This window comes from Gavialis gangeticus, unplaced genomic scaffold (genome assembly GCF_001723915.1).
Source record: "Gavialis gangeticus isolate Ggan-Ray unplaced genomic scaffold, GavGan_comp1, whole genome shotgun sequence".
NCBI lineage: Eukaryota > Metazoa > Chordata > Crocodylia > Gavialidae > Gavialis > Gavialis gangeticus.
The window spans coordinates 51897825-51916964 of NW_017728996.1; the positions used below are offsets into that span (position 1 = coordinate 51897825).

General features: G+C 42.8%; 1 protein-coding gene across 2 annotated transcripts in view; it reads left to right on the forward strand.

Annotated features, from left to right (window-relative positions):
* Positions 1-1762: 1762 nt before the first annotated feature.
* The window catches only part of PKM (pyruvate kinase, muscle), a 21582-nt gene continuing 4204 nt past the window's right edge, over positions 1763-19140 (forward strand). Inside the window, exons 1-8 of one of the 2 annotated variants that reach the window (XM_019504506.1) lie at positions 1763-1967; positions 2866-2957; positions 6630-6761; positions 7220-7406; positions 9406-9676; positions 10280-10430; positions 12115-12267; positions 16822-16988. In XM_019504506.1, the coding sequence (XP_019360051.1) occupies positions 1817-1967; positions 2866-2957; positions 6630-6761; positions 7220-7406; positions 9406-9676; positions 10280-10430; positions 12115-12267; positions 16822-16988 (1304 nt within the window). In that variant the 5' untranslated portion in view covers positions 1763-1816. Of the gene's footprint in view, positions 1968-2865; positions 2958-6629; positions 6762-7219; positions 7407-9405; positions 9677-10279; positions 10431-12114; positions 12268-16821; positions 16989-17581; positions 17749-19140 lie in introns of both variants that reach the window. The other variant, XM_019504505.1, reaches the window with a different exon arrangement.

A 19140-nucleotide genomic window follows, 5' to 3' on the forward strand; every position in this document is an offset into this window, starting at 1 on the left:
GAGGATTGAGAGCTGGAGAGAAGAGACAAAGATGGGAAATGGTGGTCTTGGCTGGAAAGGCCGTCTCGGATCCCAACAGACAGGGTGGGTAACAATCAGTGTCTGGGGTCCTAATTACTGGCTGCCTACAGGTGAGTGTCCTTCCTTTAAAAACAAAGTGGAGCCACTTGGTTCAGTGCTTTGCATTGGAACTAGAATTTTTCGCTCACCTTAGTGTGCTGCTTGCTTGCTGTTCCTTTAGGGATACGTTTCGGCATAAGTGGGTATGTTGTTTTCCTGCAGAGGCTGGTGTGTGTTGGGTAGATGCACACCTCTTTGCCTGCCACCCCTTAAGCCAAGGAAGACTTTCTCCAGTTTCTCAGATCCTTTCTGATCAGGGCCCAGAACAAAAATTCAGATACCTTGGGTGTGTCTGGTGATACAGAAAGGCTTACCTTTCCTGGGGTTATTTAATATCCTTGGATTGTTTGGGGTCAGTAATGAAGGGGCATAACTTCTCTAGGATTTAAAGGGTGGGTGGAGGTGAAGTTTTTTGGCTTCAGAGGGTTGTTGGTCAGTTCCTCTTTCATATTGTTCTGGTTTCCAAGCCCTCAGGTGGAAGGTAACTTAAGGCACTAGGTTGTATGAGGCTGAAAACTTGCATAGATGCTTTGTCAAGGTGCAGTATTTAATAAAATGTAAGCCTATTATTCAGCTACCCAGACTTAAAAGGTTGGGTGTAAATTCCTGCAGGCTTAATCTGTATCTTTGGCAGTTGGATATAAAAGACTTCAGCCCAGGGGGAAAAAAAATCTGTGCTGCTCTTGGTAGACATGCACCTTGTCTGTAACTAAGACTCTTAAATATGTAACTAAAGATTAAACCATTCTGGTCTAACTTTTGGGTACCGTAATGGTAGTGGTGGGTGGGTGTATGCCTCTTCCATAGTCGAGTGGCCAGCTTGTGTTCCATACCTTGGGAATTTTGAAGCAAACAACTGTCAGCAGCTAGCTATCGATATATTCTGAGTTCTGGCAATCAGGATAGCAACTTTTTTCCTAGGGCAGCATTAAGATGGCAAAGGTCTTAAACAGTCATCTTGAGCTGGAGACTTCTGCCATGCTTTTCACTGGAGCTATTGCAACTTAAGCAGTGCAAGTTCTTTTAACCATACAGTAATCATAAGAGGGATAGTCTGAGATCACCATTTGCTATGCTGTTTTTCTCTCAATTTCTTTACCACCATCAGTCTCTTGTGCAATAAGCAAATATTTATTCTAACCAGATCCTTTCAAAAGAAGCTGAACTCTGATGCTTCTTAGACAGCCAGGGCTATATACAAAGAAAATTTTGTTTGTTTTTTTTTCCCCAAACAAGTTCTAAACAGTTTCTTTTGGAGCTTGTACTGTATTTTGCATGTCTAAGAATCCTGACAACTTCCATTAAATGCCCACTGAAATTGTTACAAAGGAACAGAATAAACTAGCCCTGGAGAACAGACTGGTATTTCAGTCTAGCATTTACTTCCATATAACTTGCTAGGCAGTCTTTCAGAACATCTTTGTCATGCTGTTGAATCAGAATACTAGTTTAAAGAGCTAACATCATCACTATGTATACATAGCTTAAATAAGAAATATTAAACAGACTGCATGCATGATGCAACTTAAGTACAAAGAACTGATAGTGAAATGCACTAAAGCCAAACAAAGTTACTTTGAGTTTTCTAGAAATCTCAGCTAACTCTGTTAGAGTATATTTAGCTTCTGAGCCTAAAAAATTTACCTGCTAGCATAACTCTTCTCCCTCTTCTCCTAGGCAAAGAATTCCAGCAACTATGTCGAAACACCATGATGCAGGAACTGCTTTCATCCAGACCCAGCAGCTACATGCTGCCATGGCAGACACTTTCCTGGAACACATGTGTCGCCTGGACATCGATTCTGAGCCAACCACAGCACGAAACACTGGCATTATCTGCACCATTGGTAGGATTATTTTATTTTTTTTAAGTATTGGGTCGGGTGGGGGGAAGGAAGGCGGGTACAGCATGTCAAGAACACCAAAGACTTGTAGGATGAACCCTAGGAAGACTTGGATATTTAATTTTGGGATATTTGCAACATGATGGCCAAGGCTAAACTCGTGAACTTTTCCAGCTGCATTCTTTTCCCAGTCCTGACTTTAGTAGTGGAAGCTGGTCCCAATAGCTGGACTCTAAATTGTAACTAGTGGCTAAGCTTCAGATAGTGGCCCAAGGCACCAGTGTGTATTTGGTTTTGTTTTTTTTTTTTTTTTTTTTTTTTTTTTGCTTTAGTCTCCCTATCTCCATCTGCACGCTACCCAGGAGGGAAGAAATTGCTGCAATTGGCTTGTCCCCAGTTCTCAGTATAGGCTGAAATAGCTCTTTTAGATAGGCAAGTCATAGTTGGAAATCTGAACTTGTTACTTTGTTGAAATGCTCCATTCTCCATTAGAACCTTTTGGCTACTGCGGTTGTCTTCCTCTATATCATCACTTCCTTCCCATCAGACCTCAGCGGATGGACAAAAATGTAGCATTAAGTCTAGTGCAATTCTCTTGTACTGGTTAGAGGAGCTACTTGGGTGTGTGTTATAAAAGCTCCTTACTGATCATCTTGGATGAGATCAGTGTTTTGGAGCTTTGAGGACATGGAGCAAGTCAGCGTGTGCAGTTTCTGTAAGTCCAGCAAGGAGACATGCACTGTGTGTATTCAGTATCTAGGAATAAATGGATTGGTTTAGGAATAGAGGGGATTGCTATGTGAAATAGCAGAACTAGGAACTGTCTTGTCTCGAGTTACCTTTGTTTTTTTAGGTTTTACAGACTTAATTTTTCACCATCAACCCGTTTTCCTCCTTTTAGGCCCAGCCTCCCGCTCGGTGGAAATGCTGCAAGAAATGATTAAATCTGGTATGAATGTTGCTCGCCTCAACTTCTCTCATGGAACTCATGAGGTAAGGGTCTGGGGTTGCCTAATGTTTTCAGTAGCAGATACTTAAACCAAGATGAGGCCTGAAGAACAGTGCTAATTAGCTTTTGGGAAGTGTATCTTCTTGTAAGAAAGTGCTTTCTTTCAAAAGGCAGATCGAGCCTACATTTTCCTGATGGTGTTTAGCAAGGTGTGACTTAAGCATATGCATCAGTCCACTCTAAGCAAAAGAAAAACTTAGTCCCTCCTGTCCACACGCCACCAAAAAATCACAGCTGGAATTCTGTTTTCAAACTCCTGGAGAGCCTACAGTTCAGAGTCCATTAACTGTCACTTGTATCTTATGACAATTTGCTGCACTTGAACAAATGTTTGGTTACAGGGTCTCAAGAGACTCGTCCCTTTTTGTGGCTTAGACTATCACAGTATCTAGAAACCTGTTCTTGTGCTTTGTGCAAAAAGATGAGGTTCCCTTCTCTGAACTTGCTCTCTAAAGAGAGACTCATCCTATTTCTGAGTGTTTTAATCTTTTAATCTAGCTTCTTAACAATGGCTTTGCCTTAGAAAAGTACAGTTTAGCATTTGTGTAGAGTCCTTCTGTTCAGTCAACCAGAATCTAAACTCCTCTATTTAGTTAAAATATGAGCTGTGATGCTTGAGGCTGCTGGCCTATATTCCCCCTCAACGTCTTTTGAAACAGACTGTGTTCTGTAGTTGCTGCTGCCCTTGAAAGAGCAGTCCTTAAAAGCAAGCAACTGTGTTGCAATGAATATTTAGTTCTTCCAACTACTGAAAATAGGCATTATGCAAGTAGGTGATTAGAAGTCCTGATAAAACTGCTTTCTTTAGAATCTACAAGAGTGTTTTCTGGACTAGAGTATAATACCACTTCTGCCACACAGCCCCAGGTTTTGGTGTCTTAACATATGGAACACATGGTGAACATCACTGCTCATTTCTTTACTAATAAATTCCTAATTCAATGTATGCATCCTATCCCTGGGGTCTGCAAGTAACTGTAACTTTTCAGTCTTGGAAGCAAACTCATGGCTACTGCAGAGAGCTTCTGGTGAACTAGCTGGCAGAGTTATGTTCCAACAGGTACAGAATAGCTGTCTGGCATTTAGGGGGAGGCTTGTGCAAGAAACAAGGTCACAAGAAATGCACACCATTTGTTAAGGCAGGCAAGCCCTCTTCTTGCTGATATAAATAGACTGGATTCCTCCCTGTGACCTGAGAAGTTGAAAGGGTCCCATTCCCCAATACAGATTCCCTGGAATGCTACCCAGGGCCATTCTATTGGCTGTCCTTCAGCTTTCAAAATGTCAGGGACTCTGTGTAGACTAACAGCTGTAGGTAGCTTTAGTAGGACAGATAGTTAACTCCTCAAGCTGGGTAAGAACTTGGCTTCTTACCCCCACCCTTAATCTTTAAAGGGCAAAGGGCACTAAATGTATGCATGAGAGAAACCACAGTTGACCTTCTACTTGTGTCTTGTGCAGTAAATATAGGTAAACTGAATGTACAAGAACTCTCAACTGTTAGGGTTATGTCAGTGAATAGGCCAGAGCTCAGCAAATATTTGCTTATGTATATAGCAAGAGCAATTTAAAATGGTCTTTAACAGCCCTTAACTGAAGGTGACCAGGGGTTCACTATTGGTCCTGCTGTTAAGTGGGTGAGGGCTTATGATCAGATGTGAAGCTACTCTGGTTAACTATACATTGTACTAGCAGAAATGGGAAGTGGCATGTTCTCTAACTTCACTTCAGGGGTCATGAAAGGGAAGGGATACAGGAACTCTTCTAAACTCTTTTCCTCTAGAAATTCTGTTTTTCTTCTTTCGGTTGCATAGGATAACATGGTAGGATTCCTGTGTTAGCTGTCATGTTTATTGCAAAGTTCCCAGTACCATGGCCTTCCCTGGCCATGATCAGTCACTTTATTCTTTCCTGCCCCAGCCCTTCAGATGCATCGGGAACACTTTCACCTTATGGGGTGAAAAATCTCCACGAACATTTGCTAGTATTGCACATCTCAGTTCTTGTATCTTGATGGTGTGTGCATGTACATGTGCTGGAGTGGCAGGGAGCTTGACTCCAGTATTAGCTAGTCTTGTACTTGGCTGGAAGCACTTCACAAATAGCAAAGCTGTTCATTTCATTCTTAATACGGTTTCCCAAAAACGATAATACTGAGGGGCATGTGTATGGTGGTTTTTTGTAGTACTTTTCAGTGCATCTTCTGCAGACCTGCTGTGTTGCACACTTCTGGATTCCTTCAGCTGGCAGTCCATAGTGGTGTATATTTTGCCTTGGAGTACCTCATCTGGAGGATGAAACTATCTTTCCAACTTGCCTTTCATTATTTTAGGCACCTTTCTTTGTAACAGACAAGTTATCAAGTGTGTATGACTAGCTTAATTTGGACTAAGTGACAGTAAGCTCCTTGTTTGGGTGAGGGGGATATGAAACAAAGGTAAGTGGTGCCACATTAATTCTGCCTTGTGCTCTTGCCAGTGAAACCAAATTGGTCTACCAATGCAACCAGACATGGGGCAACAAGGTGTATAGGCTGTAAGAACACTAGTGGCCCCATCTTGGTATTTATCTTGGTTCCCAACCTTGCTGTGATCTTCAGTTTTTTGTTTTCAGCATTCTAGATTAAGCAGGCAAACAAAACTAAACCTGCTTTCTTCTATCTACATTCAAATATTGGGCAAGGTACTTGTACAGCTTCAAATACTAGTATTAAGATTTTCACAAGCTACCCAAAGTGGTAAAATTTGGAAAGGTTTTGAACTTCTACGTATCAAACTTCTGTAAAGTACTAGTAACAAGCAAAAGTATTTGCAACCTAATAGAAGTGTATACTTTTTATATGAGGGGAAGGGGGATAGTAGGGGGGAATGGGTAGTCTTACCTGGCTACATCTATTTAGCTTTGTTTCAATCGATTTGTGCATTCAGTTGAGAACCCTCTTAGCTCAAATTAGCCTTTTGCTAACAGCTGTCTGCTGAAGTTTACATAACCTTGGCTAGAGAAAGTGCTCTTGGTGTCAGAGTGGCTGTTTGATCAAACTAAGCAAATTGTTCTTTATATTGATCACCTATAAAGGTGAAAGTCATTGGTGATAGTGAGGCACCCCACCTGCACTAGAGTTGAAGCTCATCTTAGCAAAGTGTTCTTGTATGTATGAAAATCAAATGCATTATTCGAATCACTGAGGTGAAGAGCTTGGGACTTAAAAAACACAACAAAAACAGCCTAACAAATTTGTTAGTCAAATGGGTGACGTATTACTTGGAAAGTAATTACCTTGCCTTTCTAAAAAGGGTATAGACCTGGGGATTATGGAAGCAACTTTCCCAGGAATTGGCTTGTTTGAAGCTGGCCACTACAGGATATTGTCTCTGTCTGTGACTGCTATACCCAGTATACTAATGTGACTGAAGCAGTACAACTTGTTTTGACAGGTTCTTGCATTCAGTTTACATAAGTGAGATCTTCATAGCTAAGCATATGTGAAAGCTTAGTTTACATTAAACTGTTCAAGAATGGAGTTCAGTGATTGTCGGGGGGGGGGGAGGCACATTGCTTATAGGCTTATATAGTTTTTGGGAGAACTTGTCTCCTTACTGCAAACAAGAAGTATTGAGTGGACAAGACTTCTAACAATTGTCTATGGCTCTTCCTAGTACCATGCAGGCACAATCAAGAATGTGCGTGAAGCCACAGAAAGCTTTGCTTCTGATCCCATCACCTACAGACCTGTGGCTGTTGCTCTTGACACCAAGGGACCTGAAATCCGAACTGGACTTATCAAAGGAGTAAGTGTGACATATGGTTTTTTGTTTTTTAATGCAGCCTAAGATTATACACACAACTGGTTTTAAATAAATTCCTTAAGGCAACTAGATAATTCGTATGCTGTAATAGCAGCCTTCCTTCCGAGCCAACCAACCTCTTAGCAGAAGGAAGCAGCTGTAACCTTTTCTGTGACTTCATCAATGCTTGCTATTCCCCTGACAGTGGATGAGTTAAATACCATACAGAATGGGGTGTGACAGTGGGACACCTTGCGAGCAGTAGTTTTCTGCCATCCAAACCTATTCTTTCCTGTTGTTGTCTGTCTGCCCAGGATTTCTCTTGGTTTGTGTAGAGCAGACTAGATAGAGGTGTGGCTGTGTATCTGCAGCACAAAGTTAAAGCCACTTCCCATTCCTGAGAGAGCATGTACATTTGATGCATGGCCTTGCGTTATTAACCTTTCCCTTGTTGCCAACAGAGTGGTACAGCAGAGGTGGAGCTCAAAAAGGGTGCGACTCTTAAACTGACCCTGGACGATGCCTACATGGAGAAGTGTGATGAAAATGTATTATGGGTGGATTACAAGAACATCATCAAAGTTGTGGATATTGGCAGCAAAATTTATGTAGACGATGGTCTCATTTCACTGCTGGTTAAGGAGAAAGGTGTGTACCAATGAAAAGGTTCCAGTACAATACAACTTTCCCCTGTGGGACTGCCCATCTGTGGTGGCATTTCCTTTTCAGTGACCTGACTCCTTACTTTTAACCACTTTATATGAAGCAGTTAGTCCACAACCTCACAATGAAGTTGGTGTTCAGGCAGGTACTGCATCTAGTAAAGATTGAGTCACCGAACGCATCGATGGACATGGATTTCTCATTTTGGTGAATACAGTAAAACTTCCTCATCAAGACCATCTCCTGTAGTATCATCCCTTCAGCCAAATCTTACTAGTTTGTATTTATCATGAAACCTTACCTTGTTTTTATGGGATAAAGCAGAAGCCAGGGATCAGCCATGCATTATTAGATTGTCTTTACTGCATATTGATGGGAAAGCTGGCTTCCCTTAATAGCCAAACATATCTTAGATAGATAGTGGCTTATAGCACCAGAGTACCTAATGTTGGTGCATGGCACAAAGCTTGCTAACTTCTAGCAACACTGGCTTAGAGGAAAATTTTAAAACCTTTTTGGTACTGCATGCAGATGTGGCATAAGGCTGGGGCCTGGTGTCATTCCCCCCAGCCCTGCACTTTGGGATCAGGTGTCCAATCCAGTGTGCAGGGCCAGGGCTGTCCATGAATCTGGAAATCTGGTGATGGGGTAGAAGTGCCACCTCTGTCATCACCAAGTTACTGGACTCTTTTTGGGAGCCATGTGGACAAGATGACACTTAATGCTGTGGGCGTGATCTGGTACATGGGCCGGGGATTGAGCACCCCTGCTCGAAGCTGTGTGGAAACCTAAGAAGTAGGAGCCCTTGTGAGCATATATGGGGCAGCTTAAAATACCTGCTTTCAAATTCTGAGAGGACATACTACTAAGTCTTCACTATAATGGTAAAAGTAGTGTAGGGAAGCTTGGCATAGCTGACCAGAACAGTCTTGGATTTGTATGCTGTTATCCATTATGCCAGTGATTTATACTAAACTGCTGTAGCAGGTGATGAAAACAGTACTTCTAGCAAATACAGGATCTGCACAGATCACATAATGCCTGCACAATATAGGAATTATCATAGATATATTAAGTGTATTCAAAGTCTCCTTCCCTTAAATCCAGTAACTGTTCATGAAAAGGGGCATTTATTTTAGATAAGCATCAGAAGCTGTGTCCACTGATCCCAATACAATGGTAGCACTATCTAGCAGTTACAATTACATGGTTTTGGAGCCGATGGTAACTTGTGGCTTGATGCAGAGCTAGCCTGAAGGGTCAATAATGGTTTGAATTGTAAAAATTTAGTTGGTACTTCATTAAGCTATTTTTATACTAGTTTATTATTCTTATGCAATGGTTCTCAACCTCTTTAGCCTCAAAGCATCCCTTGGCAAATGTCAGTTCTTAGTTTTTTGGGGTTTTTCCCCCAGAATCCATAAACAATAGATCAGTTCTTCTGTTGGAAAGAACTTGGACCGTAATAGGTCAGAAGGTTTCTAACCTTACAGTTTTTCCTGGCTGGAATCTCTGGGTTTTTCCTGACAGCCATTAGCACTCTGTCAGATGTGCAAACATGACTAACTGTAGCGCCTTTCAAAAAGATCTCTAAGCATTTAAGGGTGCTACAGCACTCTGGTTGGGAATAGCTGTCTTGAGTATCTGACTTCATAGCTGTGTCAGAACTGCCACTCCTCCTAAGTAGAACTGTATTTGAGAGTGCTGGGAGACTGGTAATGGCATGTCTAGAAGCCACTAATTTGAATGGGATCAGAATATGGCTTCTTCACAAATGACATAGTTTGTGTAGATGCTGTCTTCCTTTTTTCAGGCTTGAGGGAGAGCTGGTTTTAGTTGGTTCATAAATCTTGTTCCTGGTTAGTAAGTGGCAAACTGAGACAAAATGCATGCATGAATTCCTACTTGCCTTGAATGATGTAACATGACTGTACTGTGAAGGCAGATCATTTTCCAACTTTGTTATCCAACCTGTCCGATTCAGGCTCAGATCATATTGTCACTGAAATTGAGAATGGTGGGATGCTTGGCAGCAAGAAAGGTGTGAACCTGCCTGGAGCTGCAGTGGACCTTCCTGCGGTCTCTGCAAAAGACATTCAGGACCTGAAGTTTGGCGTGGAGCAGAATGTGGACATGGTGTTTGCTTCCTTCATCCGCAAAGCTGCTGATGTCCATGCTGTCAGGGAAGTGCTAGGAGAAAAGGGAAAGAACATCAAGATCATCAGCAAGATTGAGAACCACGAGGGTGTACGCAGGTAAGCACTCGCAAGCATGTCTTGTATGAGGTTCAGGGAAGGATTCCTTCCTGGTGGTGGGGGAATGGAAGGCAAAGGGTGAAGCCCATAATTAAGTCTGTGGGACTGCAAGCTCTTCTCTGGTCCCTGTCCCATTTGTCAGCAAAAACTTAGTGGGGTAGGGTTTCTGCAAAATGTGCAATTATGTTACTTTAGTCCGGAATACCATCTTACTATATGCATAATATCACTGCTTTAAACTTCAGTCATTTGCAGTGGGTCTTGCAGTAGCCAATACAGAAAGACCCTTTACTAAACATGCATCAAAACTTAATTCTCAGTCTAACTAATGGCCATTACTTGCCAAGTGACTGGAAAAGTCCTAACAGTTTGAAAATAGGAGTATCTTAGAATCTAGTTATCAGACTACAACAGTCATCTGTGTCCTTCTGCTTTTAAAAGTACTTTATTACAGTAGGTATTGCAGGATAGAGAAATATATATGGGGTTGTGGAAACATGGTACCTGTATGGGCAAGTACTTGCATGTTCACTGATCACATAATGATATTAAGGTGGGGTTGGGAGGATACCTGTGAGGAGTAACACTTTTTTTGCCTGTCAGGTTTGATGAAATCATGGAAGCCAGTGATGGCATCATGGTGGCCCGTGGTGACTTGGGTATTGAGATCCCTGCTGAAAAAGTCTTCCTTGCCCAAAAGATGATGATTGGACGATGCAACAGGGCTGGTAAACCCATCATCTGTGCCACTCAGGTACTTTGGTTACCAATAGCTTTTCTTGTGTTTCTTCTACCACATGTTGCATGAAGAGTACTCAGGCCTAAGTATGCCCATTACACTCCATCTGAAGCCAGTGGGTAAGGGAGTGGTTTCCAAGTCCTGTTTGTTGGAGCATGAAACATTCAAAGCAAAACTACAATGTCTGGATGGCTTTTGTATTCACAAAGTGTACAGATTCTGTGTTTCTATATTCGTCAATAGGCACCCTTGTTGTCTCTCCAACCAGATGATGTAACCTTACAAATATTCTCCTCAGCTAAACCTTTTATGCAGGTTAGAATATACAACAGGCTTGTACAGGGCCTATAAACTTGTCATGGAAATCTGCCTTGGAGGATCACCTTCCTGGGTACATCTGCAGCTCATGCTGGAATGCTATAGTACCCAGTCTGCCTGTCTGGTCTTGTCATTAGTGGGGATATTGAAAGGACATCTGGAGCCAGATGTTGGTCTCTTGGTAATAATACCATGTGCCTCTAACTGACAATTTTGCTCCTCTCCTCACAAGCCAGTGCTAAGTAGCAAATATGGACAGTTTTGGGCAGTGGGGGGAAACTAGTAGGGCTGTGCAAAATTTTAACAGGCATTTTGTTGCAAAGCTGTTTTGAGCTCGAAACCACGAGCACCCAGAGGCCTCACTTACTGTTGCCAGAGCTGTTTAGTGCAGGGCTTTCTTTTTTTAAGCTCCGCGCTCACCAGCTGCAGAGTATATGGATGACAGCATGCTGCTGGAGCCAGCACCCGCAGCCGAGTCTGCCTGGCACGGGCTGTGCTGAGTGCTGGGAAGAACCCAGTGCTGACACTGGCCCCAGCTGACAGTGGCAGCCTGCTGTCATCCCGCATGCAGATCCAGGGGCCTGTGCTCCCTGGGAGGGCTGCAGAGCTGTGCCAGACTTCTCCTGGGGGGCGCAAGCCCCCAGATCTGCATGTGGGATTACAGGAGGCTGCCGTTGCCAGCAAGTGATGTGAAGTTTTTGCTCTGTGAAACTGCACCTCCAAAGGAAAGCAACCTCAGTAGTTGGTAATTCTTAGTTAACAGATTCAGAACTCAAGATCTTCATGGTCTACTTTTTTTTCCTATCCTCTAGTGCAGTTGCTTTGTATAGAGCAGGTACATCTTTGAATTCAAAGTGGCTTGCCAGTAAGCTGTGTTCTGTGCCTTAGGCTAATTTCGTAGCTTTTCCTGGTGTGTTATGGTACTAGTTGGATACTACTTCTATTAGAGGGATATTTGTATGGAGAAAACTATGAGCTATAGACCAGGTGCCAGACAAGATCAGTTATTGGCTTGGATCTGTTTCTAATTTAATATATTGGTTGTACCTCCTTGTGTGTGTAATACAAAAATTCAGAAGTACCGATACTGATCTTTGCTTCTTTCTTATGAAAGAGGACTAGGTTGTGTTACACAAACAGGGAGTTTCCACCAGGAGCATAAAAGGTGGTCTTGGCACATCAGTCATCATTTGCCAGCTCTTAATTGGCAAGACAGCAGCATGTTTGTAGTATCCTGATTTTAAATTTTGAACTGACTTAATGATCATACCATGCCCTACTCAAAATATAGTTTTAAACTTTTCAGATGTTATACAAGTGTGCTAGAGAAGCAGTTCTCTTCTGGAGCATGACATTAATTTTTTTTACTCTTCCTTTCCAGATGTTGGAAAGCATGATTAAGAAACCTCGCCCAACCCGTGCTGAGGGCAGTGATGTAGCTAATGCAGTCTTGGATGGAGCTGACTGCATTATGCTATCTGGAGAGACGGCCAAAGGAGACTACCCTCTTGAGGCTGTCCGCATGCAACATGCTGTGAGTAGTGCCTGTGCTCTTTTAAAGGGTAGCATTCCATAGCCCAAAATAGGGATTGGCCAAATCATGGCAGATGACACCCCACCTGGATATCTGGCTTTTGTATGCATTCAGAGCTGGGTGGCAACACCCAACAGCTTGCTCCCACCCTGGCTTTTTTTGGTAACTTGCCCTTCCCTCATCTCATTTGCCATGTGTCAGCATAGTTTTGAGGAGCCTGCTATACTGTGATCATGCACAGATTGGTACAGTATTGCCCTACTGGCACAAGATACTTTGTGCTAGATGAGCAAACTGCCCTCTGTTGTGTGCTATATTATCTAAAGGCAGAGCCAAGAACTGAAATGCAGTGGTGGGAAATGTCCAAATAGGATTGGACTGCAAGGAGTCTTAATTTCTGTTTATACCAGAGTTAAGCTTTAACTGTTACCTTGGTGTGAATTCCCTTGAATCCACCATTCCAAACTCAATATATGAAGCCTTCTAAACAGGGGAGCTGCTACGGAAATCACTTGGTTGAGCTGTGTTCGGTAGATTGAAACACAATTTTAATGACTTTGGTGGGGGAGAGGGGTGGCTAAATGACTTGCTCAATCTTGTTGCATTTGACAGCTGTGCCTTTGATGGGGATGTTTTTTGCATGATTACTGACAGGACTCATTTGTTTTTTTACATGTTTAAACTGCCAGAAACTTCTCTGCTCTGCTTGGAGTTCAGCCAACTCATTCCCCCCCTTCATTAATTTAAGTCTGATGCCAAGTGTCTAGAAGTACTGATGCTCCCCAGTTAACTGCTGTGAATTACAGCACTGATAATGCACACTAGTTTGTCAGTTGCAGTTCAGGTTATATAGATTAATAAATATAGCTCTTGTGTGTGCCCTTACAGTTCGTTCTGTAAGTATTAACTTCCTTCTCTCCCTCTTACCTTGTACCTGATCTCTGTGATTGGTACTTTGTACACTGGGGGAAAGCAGTGAAATTGGACTGGTGTTGAGCAACAACTTGAAAGCATGTGACTGCTGTGCACTGCTAACTGTTCACTAACTGCTTGTCTAAAAATTCTTTCCTTGGCAATCTTGAGGATTGACCCTGATACCAGTATCTGGAAACTTGCAGCAGGAGTCTACAATTCTAGAACTGCAAACTTATCAAACTTGGCAACAAGAGGTCTGGCCACCAGAAAATAATTGTGGCCTATTTATCCCTTTTTTTTAATGTGGATATGAATTCTTCCTCTAAGTGAATGAATAAAGCCAGCAGACTTCTCAAAGAACCCTCTTTTTACTTTCTCTTGAACAGAGTATACCTTAGAGATCAGTCACCTTGAGTTCCTGTATTTGCTTATTGGATCTGTTTGGTTCATGTTAGGCCCTTGGTGACTGGCTTAGTTCTGACATAAGTTTCTGTAATGACAAAACATGGTGAACTCATGCCTCAAAGCATGTGGGGCATAAGGAAAAGACTTACTAGTACATGTTGCTGTGAAGCAAAAACTAAAGCTGCTGTAAAAATGAGAACAAGATGTTTTTGCTGGCCGTTGAATTGCAGCTCTGCACTCTCTGCATTCTCTCTCTGTCCCAGGAAGTGCAGACAGTAGCCAGTAAGTGACATAAAGGGACAATGAAAATTTGCCTGCCAGAGGCCTTGCTAAAGCAGGAGCCCTTCAAACACCTTTTATCCTGCAGGCTTCTAGAGGTCAGGGCTGCCTAATAGAAAGGCCTTAGGCTATGCAATATTTTATATGATCGAGCTCAGGAGTCTCTCCACCTTTTTACAATAAGCCACAGGGCACCTTCCAAACAGCCAGGGAAAACTGGTTACTTGACTAGTACATACAGGCTTTAAACGTCAGTGACAGCTGCTACATTAGATGGTGGTTATAGCTTTGGGACTAAGAATGAGCCCTTGTGGTAGTCACTACTCAGTGGACCTAGTTAAAAGCCAAGGAGGCAGTGAGGAAATAAAACTCTGCCAATCCTGCTGAGCTTGTGGCTGGCACTGAGGAAAAACAAGTCCTATTCACGGGCTTCACTCTGGCATGCTCATGCCTGGCTCATTGGGTTGCTGATCAAGCACCCCAGCACTGCTCTTGGACTTTAAGGGTCATGTACCCCTCTGAGCTGTCTGTGTACTGTGTAGTTTCCTGGCTTGGGCATGTACCAAGTAGGAATGAGTAGGACTTACTTGCCCTGTTGGGACCCTTCATGCACACCTCCTTCCCCATGCTCTCCTTCCCTGTACCATACCCAGGTATCTGGGTGGTTCTGGACCTTGTATGTACTTGTGTACAGTAACTTCACAAGAATCTTGACATGGGAGCAGAGGGCTGTCGGTTATATTTGGGTGGTCTCTTCAAGTGGCTGCAGTTTAATCCTTTATACACCTGACACAGCCCCCTGAACTGATGACCTTGGTACAATGCTGTGGTCTTCATTTGGTAACAGCCTTCTATCCAGAAAAAATGTGCTGAACTTAACTCCTCCTTCCAGTAATGCTAGTGCCCTTACAAATCAAGAGTTCAGTAGCAAGTTTCCAGATGTTGGGCAGGATACCTCCTTGCAAAGAAGCATTCCTGCAACCTCAGTGGTCAGTTGCTCTTGATTTGATCAGGCTGGCTAACCTGAACAATGGAAAAGCAAAGGATTTTTAACCACTGCTCCTGCCCAATTGTCTAACAAGCTTATTTCCTTCCTTCCTCACCTCCACTCAACCAAGGAAATTTCCATACTTTCCTACAAACTTACAGAAACTTGTCTATGCCCCGTAGGCAAAAACAGCTATGGGATCAGTTTTGAAGAATTGCCATAGACTTTGTCTAGGGGGAATAAGTGTGGGTGATCCAGGGTGGGGAGGACAAAAGAGACTTTTTTGGGTTACTTTAAATGATGGCTAGCAGGGAGCCATTTGATAGATCCGAGCTTATACTGCATGTTTCCCAAAGCTCACTGTCCTTGAATCGAGAACTGAAGATGTACCATGAAGCTCCTGGCTTACATGTTTGGAGTGTGTATTCTCTGAGGTGGACGCTTTTTTTTTTTTTTTAAATCTTTATCCTCCCCTCTCTATCTAACAATAAGTTCTAAGACTTGTTGTATTAAAAACTTGCAGCTAATGTGCCAGTCTCACTGCATTGCAATGCAATCTAAGTGTCTCTGAGCTCAAAATACTACTTGGGGATATTACAAAGGATCTTGTGGCTGAAGACCAGGTTGAAGAGTGGGGATTTCTGCCTTCTATTCCTGTTTTTTCCACATGCATCCTGTGACACTTGGACAAGCTGCTTACATATCTCTTCCATAAAGAGCTTGGCCTTCCTATAATGCATGAATGTAGAATGAATTAATTCATGTTCAAAGTGCTGTGCCCTCATTTGGATGGTGTCTTTAGAAATGAAATCTAATATTGAATCATACTAAATAATTCCTAAAACCTCAGTATTTTTTTTCCATGCTGTATAATTTATCCCATTCACTTCCCTGAGTAGCTAACTGAAATCTATCTTGAAAAGATGATCAACATTTTCTCTGCATGCTTTTCTGGTAAACTCTGCAAGCCTTCTTTTATATGGCTGTTGAGGGCTGGTGTAGCTTACAAAGACTGCAGTTCTTGTCTTCAAAACTACTTGGTCCTGTATATGCTTTGTATACAGGTTTCCTAGACTGACTTTGGAAATGCTGACAGATGGCTTTTTTTAAACTAGATTCAAAGGCTGCTGCTCAGTCTGCTTCCATCTTCGGGAACAGGAATTGAAAGCTTGTCTGTAGCTGTGTACCTGTACTGCAGCAAGTACCAACTTGTGTGATGTGAGGTACAGGAACCTTCCATGCTCGATTAGACAGCCATATAGGAAGACTTGATTCTATACTGTTAACCATAATTACAAAAGGGTAAGGTGGTGCAATGCTGAAGATGACTTCTTGGCTCTTTATGATTAGCTTAGCTGTCTTTAAATAAAATGGAGACCCTCTTGCCACCCAGAGGTCTCCTTCAGGGAGAGCAGTCCTAACTGCTCTGGGGCACTAAAAAGTGGTGGAGGTCATATACTACTTCAGTCTGTTCTGGCATAGCTAAAGGTTGTGCCTTTGGGGAGTGGAGAAACCAGACCTGTAGCAGGCTAACATTTTGCATGTGTTCAGGTGATCCTGTAAGGCTGAAGAGAATTGCTTCCACAAAAGAGCAGAAAAGCTTAAATTCTTCTTAGCTTTGCTGAAGGCTACAATCTGGACTTCTTATTTTGAGGTCATCTGATTTTTAAACAAAAGACCGTGCCTCAGAAACAGTTCCTTTGTGAAAATAACTGATCTAATGGGTAGAGGGTACCATCTGTAAAACGTGGCACAACAGCCACTGCAAGCATTGGCACTGCTACCAAGACGCTCTTAATTCTAGCTTCGGAGCCAAAGTTTCACAACCCTACCCTTCTAATCTCTTGCATGACTTTGACAATTAAGCAAATTAACTTGGTGTCACATTACTCTGGTGTATCTCTTTCCTTCTTTCTGTGTTGCTCCTTTCTTCTCCCTCCTTCCCTCCCTCTTACTCTGGCCTGCAGATCGCTCGCGAGGCTGAGGCCGCAATTTTTCACCGTCAGCTGTTTGAAGAACTTTTCCGCATCACTGCTAACATCAGGGACCCTGCTGATGCCATGGCTGTAGGCGCTGTGGAGGCCTCTTTTAAGTGCTTAGCACCAGCTCTGATAGTTCTGACCGAATCTGGCAGGTAGGGCTCCAGATAGGGGGAAGTAAGATGTAAGACACTTTGGCTCTAGTAAGATAAATGATCTCTTTACTCCTCAGGTTGCAATGGTTAGATGCTCTAAACAAGGCAGATTTGTGCTTCAAGTATTCCTGTAGGTAGAAACATCTCTTCCTACAAAAACACAACTGTTCACAGGACATTCACCACTTAAAGACTTCAGCCTTGCATACATTCCCAGTCTGAGGTTACATCATCCTTAAGTCACAGTAGGTAGAAGCAGAGCAAGAGTGCCTGGCAGTTGTGCATGGATGTGAAGAGTGCAGGGTGAGGTGAAATGGCATGTGTTATGCAGTTCAGAAGAAAAACCTCTTAATAGCCTGGTGAGTGAAATTCTTCCTTAAACTGGCCATTGCACATGCAGTATGCCTCAACTAAAGAGTGCAGTCACCACCAGGGCACCATAGAACTTAACTGGTTAATCTTCTGAATAGCAAAATACTGATACCAATTCATACGTGACATCCTGCTGGACATGGCATCTCGCCTTACCCTGTGCCACCTGGGTGCTGACTGACATGAATGTCGTCTTCCCCGAATGCGTGTTGCTCTTATAGATTGCTCGTGAGGCCGAAGCCGCCATCTTTCACAGGCAATTATTTGAGGAACTCCGTCGCCTGGCCCCCCTGAGTCGTGATCCTACTGAAGCTGCCGCTGTTGGCGCTGTGGAAGCGTCCTTCAAATGCTGCAGTGGGGCTATTATCGTCCTCACCAAGTCTGGAAGGTAGGAGGTGAAAGGTTCCCACAGGTCAAACGGACTTCTGTGACTAGGGGTGGAGGGGGATAAACATTTCTATGCTTCCAAAGGAAGCCTTCAAAAGTGGTAATGCTGAAGCTGCTAAAGATCCAGGCAACTTCAAAGCTAAGGCTCTCTGTCTGCAATACTAGTTCCACTTGGAAGATGGACAAACACTTCAAATGTCTGCAGATGTTTAATCTATAATGTGGTTCTCCAGCCTTCCTTGACCAACTTGGCTTCAGCACCAAGAGCGAATACTTATATTGTTGAGAATTGCCTCCTTGATGTCAATAAGGCTTGACTAAAAAATTTAACAGGAAGCAATTGTTGAAAGTTTAAAAACAAACTTCTTGGCTGGAAAAAATCTTGGATTTAGCAGCAGGTCAGAAGTTCAATGGATGCAAATTCAAGTTCTTAACCTTCTGGGCTGACAACAAAATTAAAGGCCTGCATGACTGATTGATTGTTGGGTCACTGGCTAAACCATCTTAAGTGGCTGTGCCTGTCTCTGCCCTCTAATCACACACAGCTGGCTAAGCACAGGGGCTATGAACCCTGGGTTTAAAGCAAGAGGTCTCAAGTTGGCAGAGTGAATATCAGTGTTAATCCTCTTTGTTAAATTAACAGTTCCAGTGTGCTGTGCTCAGATTAATAACACTAGTATTGCTGCAGATTTTTAGACACTGGGATGTGCAGGACATGGACACTATGAACCTAGTAGCACAGGCACGGCTTCTGCAGTTTCTTGCACCGGCACTTAAGGATGCTGTTTGTGAACCACTAACTTGGGACACTCCTTCTCCCAGGTGACTTTATAATAGACATCATGGCTAAAATGATCCAGGAATAGAAGGAGTGAAAGGTCTTAAACCCCACTGATCAGCTCCACACAAAGGAATAGCAGGTCTAACTGAGCACACGCCCTGTGAACAACTGATTTATCCTTCTAAAAGGTAAATCCTGGATTTCCCACTGAATTGGGACCAACTAGGTAGTGCTGCACAGATGTCCTTAAATACACACAGCAAATATTCTGCATAAGAACAGGGCTGACTCTGAACTCTCGGCGTACCTTCAGCCCTAAAGTATGCTTCATACTAACCACTGTTTCTGTAGAAAAGGGAATGTCTTATAGACATAAGAGTTTGTGTGTCCATGTAACTTGTGCTTCTAAAGTTTCTGCATAAAGGCTTCTATCCTTACACATGACCTTTTCTGAAGATCTCTAAACTGATATTTGATTATTTTTAGTCCCGGATTATGTTACAGCCTCTGAATACCCTGTTCTTCAAGAGTCATAGAGGCGTTTTTCAGCTTGCTCAAACTGGGGTTACTTCCTTGTAAGCAATGACCTTTTGTTGCAAAAAAAAAAAAAAC